At 50.4% G+C, this 10417-nt stretch overlaps 1 protein-coding gene across 1 annotated transcript; it reads right to left on the bottom strand.

The window, feature by feature from the left end:
* Positions 1-7813: 7813 nt before the first annotated feature.
* LOC119595276 (CTTNBP2 N-terminal-like protein) lies at positions 7814-10035 on the bottom strand. Its single transcript, XM_037944433.1, has 2 exons — positions 9780-10035; positions 7814-8580 (listed from the first exon to the last, which is right to left on the bottom strand). Exons 1-2 carry the CDS (start codon positions 10033-10035, stop codon positions 7814-7816), a joined length of 1023 nt encoding a protein of 340 aa, XP_037800361.1.
* Between the last annotated feature and the right edge of the window lie 382 nt (positions 10036-10417).

Here is a 10417-nt window from a genome sequence, read left to right on the forward strand (position 1 = left end):
CCAGGTTGGGTCAAAACAGGTCCACAGCCATGTCCTTGCTCATTGGACAGCGGCTCCCTTGTTTCCTGCATGCTTACACAGCGCACGTGTACTTAAGCCGCAGAATCCAGAACAGAGGACAGGAGAGTATCTGTTTTACAAAGAGCACATCTGTGTCAGGTTATAGAGAGCACCTGTACATTCATACTCGGCATAGTTCCCCTCTCACTCTTGACCAAAGAATAGGCAACGCTTTCAGTGAAGGCACCACATCTCCGCTTGGCTGTGCAGAGCTGACTAATCACACTTTCAGTGGAGGTACTTCCATCCCATTACCTTCATCGGAATGCTAAGGCATGGTTACAAGCTTTCATTCAGCCGGCTTGACATGAGGATAGTCTTCTTAACAGTACATGAGCTGTCTACTGTGTGAAGTAACCAGCTCCAATTGTTCCTTGGCTTCATTGTTGGAGATTGCTTGGAACCACCGAAACATTAGTGTCCCCTCTGTTTGGTGAAGGTGAACCCTGCAGGCAATGCAACAAAGGAGGTCCGTAGCTGGACTGCTTTAAACCACAGAGAAGGGTTTCTTGTTTTAGGGTTAGGAACTCCTAGGTGAATGCTCCACTGTGTTTCACCAGTAGGTTACAAACTGGGGAGTTTTAGGTAGCATTGCTCTGAGTAATCTCTAATACGAAGTCCTTCAAAAAGGAGAATATGGATTCTCCCTCACTTCCCTGATGACCTGCCACTGGCCAAGGAGACAATCCGAAAAATAGAGGATGACTTCCCTGAAACAAACCAGCCTTCTCAAGGTTGGTGGAACCAACCTCTCCTGCAGTTCTGACAAACTGATAAAAATGCCCCATCATGCTCCAAGGAATTTGGATACCTCAGTAGACACAATCCAGCAACACTGCTCCCCACCACAACCTGAAACTGAGACCTCAGAAGAAATGGAAGCTACTGTGAACATTCCCACACACCGAGGCAGACATCTGACCAGACTGCCTCATCTCCTCGCTTCTGCATCACAAGCCTTCTGACTTCAAGACTGAGGTAGATGCCTTATTTGCCATAGAAAAATAATTTCCTTTTCTACATGTGACCACCTCCATTACCAATGATGGTGACTTTGTTCTTATGGCAAATGTGGACTCAACAAAAGACTTCCTATCCTCACTTACCACTCTTTCTTCGGGCAAGGTGGTCAACATAATGCTTCATGCTAAGCCTAGGAAATTTAAGGTTATCTTAGAAAGGTTTCCACTAGGAAACAACGTCTCACAGACTTACCATACATAGTTTTCTGCAACTGTTGTATCACAAGATCCACAAAAAACGGACACGACAAGACCTCCCGACAACAGAGATCAACTTAAGTATCTTTGGGACTTTTCAGACCCGAAAATACATCTCAGAACCCTTACACTGCTTCAGGTACCAGTGTTTTGGTCATCAGGCCAAATGCTGAGCGTCCCCACGTTGTTGCATCTGTGCTCAATCACATGCCATGGAAGGATGTTTGCAAAACTCAAGGCCAGGGAAAAGACAAGCATGAAATGCCCAAATTGCGGAGGCAACCGTCATCCCTGGAACCTCCATTGTGATAAACGATGAGCACTTCTTCCCGAAGACAATCCATCTGCAGACATTCATCAATTCATCTGACCTACTGAATCACAATTCTACAACCAACACTTGTGTTCGGCAAACTACTTCATTGCTACAGCCCCCTGTCATCTAGTGACTTTTCACCTCTCACACAACCTTCATCTCAGGAATGTGAAGCCTCAGCCCAAGCAACAGCTATATTGAGCCTCCTCCACAGAGGTTATCCCTCAGGTAGACTCACTCTCTGGCTCCCACCCTCGTGAAGATCCTAGAGAGAACCAGTCACTCACAAATCTTCAGTCCACACACACCACTATTACTCCAGACCAGGGGATAATACAGCATCAGTTTCATCGACTCCCTCTCTTAGTATGTTACAATTTAACATACATGGGTTAAGAGCAGAAAACAATTACGACATCCTTCTCCCCAAAAACGGAACTTGCAACATTATGGACTATACAGCCTTCCACTCTTACCATATAGTTGGGCGATGCAGGGGTATTTCCATATTCATCATGTAGTGGTTTGTGGGCAGCTGCTCTGCCACTCACCCTTGCTACAGGAGCTAACGAATATTCCTCAGTCGCAAATTATAGGGCATGAATATGGGCATGAGGGGAAAGCCGGGCAAAATTTAACCTCCAAGTTCTGCAGGAGTAAAGAGACACCAGGATCCGTCTTCGACTGCTTTATTGTCTGTTATACGGTGCACAGAATCACGGCGGAGTTCAATATAATCCAAACAGGGTTTACAACACAGTAAACATATAAAAAGCACCAAAATTATAAAATACAATAATCTCCCTCAGCCCACACTCACACCCTTTCACGACCGAGGTTACCCGCCAACTGCCTGCCGGTGGCGACTTCACCGCCCACTCGGCGAAGGGGTTGCCATCTATCTCAGTCGTGAAAGGGGTTGGGTGTAGACCGCAAGCTCTCTCTAACCCAAGACTCAAGGCACGTTCTCCTGGAGGTGGGGCGTTTAATAAAAGATACAAGGGCATACCGCTGGGCGATAGTAAGCTCATTTAAAAAAATGAAGTGACAACCAAGTGGCAACATGGCCATCACCCGTTCGCATACGTGAATCCGGGTGCGTTCTTGTATCTGAAAATACGTCACACTACAGCCCCTTCCCAGGAACGGAAAACGCCACACCTCCGGGAGTGCCAGTACCCGATAGCACCATATAGAAATATATAAAAATAGCACAAATCAAAACATGTAAAAATCCAAAAAGTATTTAAAAACACAAAAGACTAGTAAAAATATCACAAATGTAGAAATATCACAATACAATGCTCAGGAACTCTAAAAACACTAGAGTCTGATTGATGTCCAGATTGTCCAGGTTCGGATGCAATTTCCAAGACCCCCACTACCACAAATGTTTTCGACACTGCACAAGCACTACACTTGGTCAGCTTCCTCGAGGTAGTCTACTTCGGTCGCTGGATGTAAGGCCGTATCTGGTTAGCATGGACCCTGACAGCGCAAAGGGGGGGTCACAGGTCCAAAACATCATAACTAACGGGACCAATCGCTTCTGTACACGGCAGGGACCAAGCCACCGATCACCCAAGGGTCCACGGTTCCCTAGAACCTTACGCAGGACTAGCATGCCGTCCTCGTATGGTCCTGAGGTGCATGTGGCACGGTCATACTGGGCCTTGTTGGTCTCATGCATCTTACGGTTCACCTCGACAGCTAACCGGCGGGTGTCTGCAAGGCGACCCAGTATCAGGTCCGGGTCCACAGTCTGGCGATTTATCAGGCCCTTCCCAAAGAGCGCCATACGACCCATCAGTAAGTACAACGGCTGATCCCCCACGGCACGGCGGATGGCCGAGTCAGGGCAAGGTGTACAGCAGGTAGATGAGTGGGCCACTGTGAGGGAGCCTGCTGAGCCAATGCCGACAGCGCGTCCTTCACTGTCCGATTGGTGCGCTCCACCACCCCATTGGACTGGGGGTGATAGGCCACTGTGAAAGAGTGTTTTACTTGCATGGCCTCCAGAAGTGAGCACCACTTGTCAGAAGAGAATTTCAAGCCATTGTCAGTATGGAGATTGTCAGGCAGCCCAAACAAAGTCACATAGTAGTCTACAAAAGCCTGCACTATTCTGCTGGCTCTTTTGTCACGCAGCGGGACCAACTGTATGAACTGCGTGTGGTGGTCCACGATAGAAAGCACAAATCGGAACCCTGTTGCTGACCCCCGCAGGTCCATAAGGTCAGCTGACACTCTCACCAGTGGAGCCTCTGGCAGTGGATGCCCTTCCATCGGTGCGCGTCCTGCAATACCCTTACGCTGCTGGCATAAATGGCAACTAGCCACGTACACCCACACCCTGCAATGCATATTGGGGAAGTACCAGGTGCCCTGCAGATTCTGGCAAGTACGATGGATCCCGGGATGGGTAGCAGTTGGAGGGCAGTGGGTATGTCGCAGGGTAGCAGTTGGAGGGCAGTGGGTATGTCGCAGAGCCTGTGGCTGGAGGTGGTTGGGTACATAAACCTGCCTCACAACCCGGTCAGGAAACGTTCGCAGGTAGTACAGTACACCCTCCTCCTCCTCAAAGCTGGAGAGTGCAGCAGGCAGTCTCTCCCCAGGTACAGCCCGGTGTCCTTCCAGCCAACCCAGTAGGTCCTCACATGTGGGGTCCTGTGGCTGGTGCTCCCTCATCTGCACGGCTGTCATCCTAGTGAGGTCTGGCTCATCAGCAGCATCATCACGGGTCTCCTGGACCTGTTCTAATGGGTAAGACAGAGGTACATTACCTGCAGGTCGTGAGAGGAGATCTGGCACATGGTTGCCGGCCCCCGTCTTGTACTTCAACAAGAAGTCGTAGCCTCCAAGCTTATATGCATACCGGCTCAGGCTCTTTGTGCGCCTGGAAAATACCTCAACCAGAGGCTGGTGATCTGTCCAGACTTCAAACCGTCGACCGTAGACATATGGGTCAAAGGCTCGGACAGCTTCTACCACAGCCAGCGCCTCCAGATCAATAACAGCATAGCGGGTCTCGACGTCTTTCAGGGTGCGGGACCAGTAGGCGACAGCATGTGGCACACCCGCTGAGTCATGCTGAAGAAGAACGGCAAATAATGCCTGTGTGCTGGCATCACAGTGCACCTCAAAGGGCTTATTAAAGTTTGGTAGACACAGCGCTAGGTTCTTGACAAGGGTGTCCTTCAAAGCAGTGAAGGCCTGCTGAGCAGCATCTCCCCACTCAAACTCAAACCTTTTTGGTGAGGGCTGTCAGGAGCTTAGCCATTGCTGCAAATCCCTGAATGTGGTGGCGAAAGAAACCACAGGCACCCAGGAAGCGGCGAACATCCTGCACAGTGCGAGGCCGCTTCATGTCAGCAATGGCAGCAGTCTTCTCTGGGTTGGGCCTTACACCTTCGGGACCGACAAGAAAACCCAAGAGCTTCACCTCGTGCTTGGAGAACTTGCATTTCTCTAAGTTTAATTTCATCCCTGCTTCATGCAGAAGTGCTAGTGTCTCCTGCAGATGTTGCAGGTGTTCACTAAAGTTCACAGATGCCACAACCACATCATCCAGGTATGTGAGTGTGTGACGTCCCAAGACAGATGCTAAAACAATGTTCATCGTCCGCTGGAACGTCGTTGGCGCAGTGGAGAGGCCAAAGGGAAGCCTCTGAAACTGCAGCAGTCAATGGCCATCACTGAAAGCTGTCTTCTGGCGATCATCAGGGTGCATCGAGATAGCCTAATAAGCTGACCAGCTGTCCAGAACGGTGAACCAGGCACGCCCTGACAAAGAGTCCAGCATCTCGTCAATACGGGGAAGTGGTTACGTGTCTGGTGTTGTCACCCGGATCAGGCCCCGGTAGTTGACACAGAACCGGTGAGAACCATCCTTCTTTCGGACAAGTACCATTGGTGAAAGCCAGGGGCTCGAGGATGGCTCGATGACACCTTGGGCCAGGATATGGTCACACTCCATGCGCACCACTTCCTTCATTTTCTGTGGAAGCCTCTACTGTCGCACACAAACTGGAGTGTCTGTCGTGGTGATGATGCGATGCTGCACCCCTGGTACGTGACCCACTGCCTGCTTGTCTCTGGAGAACAGAGTTGGGAACTGGTCTAGGACTTCACGTAGCTGGCCCTCCTGGTTTGCGGTCAGATGCCCGAGGGCTATGGGAAAGGGAGTACCAGCTACCTCAGTGCCACTAGTGCCCAAGCTTTCGGCAGCACAGGCAGCCCCCAACTCATCATGCTGGAGAGCTTCAAGGGCGGGCGGGCGTGTCTGGGAACACGAAGAAATCCTCCTCCTAATACCCAAAGGCCAGACACGCTGCAGTACTATCGTAGTCATCATCCAGGAATTAACCACAGTACACAAATTCACCCCCCCCCCCCCCGGGAACTCTTTGGACTCTTCAGGAGTGGCCGTGGCCATCAAGGGTTCTGTAGGGGTCTCACGAGTCACTGAGGAGGTCGGGGCTGTGGCTACCAGATCCTCTGGTCCCAGGGAGGAAGCATATCCCAGCACAGTTCCTGGACGAATCTTGCGTGTGGGTTAACAACCCACACGCTGGAACGGCGACCATGGACAGTCACCAGGGTGTGAGGAACAGTGAGGCGATCAATGCCACTTTCAACTATGGCATGACACATGTCATCAGGGGAGCCGCAGGTTACTGTGGCAGCCACAAACTAACCCAACTTCGCCTCTACCACAGTCTCCTCAACTACATGGACAGGCGAGACAGCTACTGGTGAAGGGGACTGCGACAGCTCAGGAAACTTTACTGCTTCAGGCGTCTCGGCAGCTGCATCCTGGCAGGCAGGCACATGATAGCCCATTGAACCCCATCTGGTGAAAGTAAGTTTGCACCGGTATCCATCCAGTTCCACATAACTCTCGGCAGGAACACCATCCAGGACAGGGAAGCAGTGTAGGAGGTCCATACCCATCAATATATCACCAGGGAAGCGAAGGTTCTCCACGACACAGGTGCGGTGGATGACAGTTGATTTCGGATTGATAGTGAAGGTAAGATCCACTTCTGCCACAGCAGGGACTGGCCGGCCTGAAACGCCCTGTAACGTCATTGAACTAGCGTGCAGACGGACCCCAGCATACATGTGACAGCCTGTTTCTTCACCATTGTCACTTCTGACCCTGTGTCCAAAAAACAGGAGAACGGCCTACTTCCTACCTCGAGGACTATCATGGGCCGTCCTATGAACCTCGGTTTCGGCTGGGTGGTCAGGTCCCGGTGTACTGGCATGGCCGCCCGCAAGCTGGAAGGTCCCCTCGGAGCGGCGTTGGCAAAAGGGACACGTACCTCTAAGGTGGCCCATCTCACCACAGCTATAGCACCGACCTTTCCTTGCCTGGCAATCATTGGTGTGATGGCCCACCAATCGATGATAGTCACACCAGGAGCGTTGCCCATTTCCTACCCAGCGAGACCATCGGCGGGGTGATGTCGGTGTGGGGGTTTGACCGGCCATGAGCCTGTGTCATGTTGCGTGGGCACAGGTGTCCCCCCAACTAGGGCTCTAGACCGGGGGCATTTGCCCCAGAGTACTGTCCTGGGTTGTGAAGGCCTAGGACCATCCTGTCACGAGTGCCATACTGGGGTGGCCACAGACTTGACATCTGTTCCATTCTCAGGAGCCCTTGCACATCTAGTAGGGTATGTCTTGCCCGCACCACAGAGTCCCAGACAGACTGGCATTTCTCGGCCATCTTGCGGGTAGAAGAGAAGTCGTGCCAGAGCAGCTGACCTCGAATCCACCCAGGTAACCCCTCACAGAAGGTGCACTGCATTAGACCCTCAGCATTCCCGATGTCCTGAGGATAGTCTCGCAAGCCCTGTTGTATTGCCAGCTCCATGGCACGGAAGAAGTCCAGAGGCCCCTTACCTACCGCCATCCTTGCTTGGGCAAGCATATCATAGAAGTGCTGAGCCATTGCTACACCCCGAAACTGGTCCCGGAGCCAAGCCTTGAAACTCACCCAGTCCTGGATGCTGGTAAACACTGGGCTGTTCAACACTGACCAGGCATATCCGCTCACCTTGCTACACGCCATGCAAATGTAAGCCTCGAGGTGGCAGGCCGGGTTGCGAGCTCGATGCTGGAAATCCAGGACTCAGCTCCTGACTCCGCTGGATGCCCTGGGAGGCTGGCGTCTCCCCACAAAAGACAGGGACCTCGTCACATCCGCTGGTCAGTGTGGAATGAGGGCAAGCACGATCGCATGGTTGAACTGGCCATGACTGGGATGAGGAGACCGGGGTGCCATCAGCTGCTGCAGGATGCGGTGAGTGCTGATAGTGGGCTTTAGTACAGGCACTGTATATTGCGGAGGTGGCCCATACTGTGTTGGCTGTGGCAGCACTGGAGGCCGGGGCTGGGTCGCAGCTTCAGTCCCTGACAAGGTGGGCGGTAGTGGTGCAGACACGACACCTGGTGTAGGAGTTGCCATCTGCTGAGGTCCCGTAACGTCTCTCCTATCTCTGACGAGCTGGTCGTCTACTGCAGAGGTCGAGTATGAGGCCACAAATGCAGGAGGCTGTGGGCCCACAGGCACTGATGGAGGCAGACGTGGCTGCTGTCCAGTAGCTTCCTCACTGCAGGTCTGGATTGTCGACAAAGAAGGTGGTAGCATAGCGTCAACGGCTGGCAAAATCTCCTCGGCGGCATTGGAAGGTTTGGGCTGTTGGCCTTTCAGAAGAGTTGCCAATGCCTGAATCTGCGCCTGCATCTGCATCTGCATCTGTGCCTGCATGCAGGCCAGCTGATCCCCCACCTGTGCTCCCAACCGGTCTATAAGCCATGCCTCCAATTGGGCCAGTTGCCTTTGCTGCATTTCTAGGCCACCAGCCACAGCAGTCCCAGAATCAGACAGTGCCCCTCCCGAGGCCATAGCACTCCGAGCAGGTGCCAACCTTGGGCCTGGCCCAGAGGGTAGTTCGTCCTGGGGGCCTGCATCCTCTGGGGTCGGTGGTCATGACCCTGGCTGTGACTTCTTGCTGCGGGGCATGGCAGGCAGCACCTGTGGTCTGTTAGGCAGTGTGGTGCGTGACCGCAGTCTATACGGTACAGACCCACAACCTTCCACGTCACACGGAAAAAGATCACTGCACTTTGGGCGCGACACACTGACGGACACACACTTATATTTTGCAAGATTTCAGCGTTCATAGGTAGACACCACAGACATCACACATCCTGAGCACTGGTAAAAATAAATAAAAGTGCACAAAGGGTAAAAGCAGAATTACAAAAATACAATGTTAAAAAAAAAATGTTAACTTGGTACTGGCCAGGAAATCTAAAATGCATCAAAACTGAAAAGGTAAAACCTGATATACAATAAAACATATGAAAAAGTAAATCTGCTTAAAACACAATAAAAGTAAAATAAAACAAATAAAATTTTAAAGTGAACCTAAAAAAAAATACTAAGGCAGGCAGCAAAACCTGCCAAAACAGTCAAAGACTATGAAAAACATTTAAAGTAAAAAGTGGAAAAACACTAAAGGGGGCAGCAAAACTTTCCTGCATGTCAACCAAACGTACAGTAAAATAAGTGTATGGAGTGGTTACCTTGACGAAAACTAAGACCCTTTTCATCTATGGCAAAACTTGTGCAAATCGAAAATAAGGGAGATATAGGACAGATAAGAGTGAAGATCGCCCCTTCGTTTTCTAAGTCCCTTCCATGTTTACTTCGCGAGAACCAAAACAAATGTGACGCGGAACTCATCACCAAGTAGTCCTTGTATTGCTACGCGCTCGTGAGAACGAATATTTTGTCATTATCAGCGTCCTTTTTCTTGAATTCATGTATGCAATGCGTTCTTTTCCTTTTTTTGTTCTTCATTTACGTGTTTTGGTAAGTATTTATGCTATTCTGTACAATAACCGTGTGCGCCTGCGCGTTTTGCCACCGGGAAATTTGACAGGCCAGCAGCGCCAATACGCCGAGGAACGCCGGTGAGCAATGTTTTATTTCGAGTGCTGCGTCGATTCCGGGTCATTTTTAAAGCCCTTTTGTGGATATACTGGACAAATAGACATTCGTTTCTATCACAGCCTGATATTTGAACCCATCCAGTGCCGCAAATGCTGGAAAAAGTGATTAGAAACAAGGCCCTCCCGAGGCCATAGCACTCCGAGCAGGTGCCAACCTTGGGCCTGGCCCAGAGGGTAGTTCGTCCTGGGGGCCTGCATCCTCTGGGGTCGGTGGTCATGACCCTGGCTGTGACTTCTTGCTGCGGGGCATGGCAGGCAGCACCTGTGGTCTGTTAGGCAGTGTGGTGCGTGACCGCAGTCTATACGGTACAGACCCACAACCTTCCACGTCACACGGAAAAAGATCACTGCACTTTGGGCGCGACACACTGACGGACACACACTTATATTTTGCAAGATTTCAGCGTTCATAGGTAGACACCACAGACATCACACATCCTGAGCACTGGTAAAAATAAATAAAAGTGCACAAAGGGTAAAAGCAGAATTACAAAAATACAATGTTAAAAAAAAAATGTTAACTTGGTACTGGCCAGGAAATCTAAAATGCATCAAAACTGAAAAGGTAAAACCTGATATACAATAAAACATATGAAAAAGTAAATCTGCTTAAAACACAATAAAAGTAAAATAAAACAAATAAAATTTTAGTGAACTAAAAAATACTAAGGCAGGCAGCAAAACCTGCCAAAACAGTCAAAGACTATGAAAAACATTTAAAGTAAAAAGTGGAAAAACACTAAAGGGGGCAGCAAAACTTTCCTGCATGTCAACCAAACGTACAGTAAAATAA

This window comes from Penaeus monodon, chromosome 35 (assembly GCF_015228065.2).
Source record: "Penaeus monodon isolate SGIC_2016 chromosome 35, NSTDA_Pmon_1, whole genome shotgun sequence".
NCBI lineage: Eukaryota > Metazoa > Arthropoda > Malacostraca > Decapoda > Penaeidae > Penaeus > Penaeus monodon.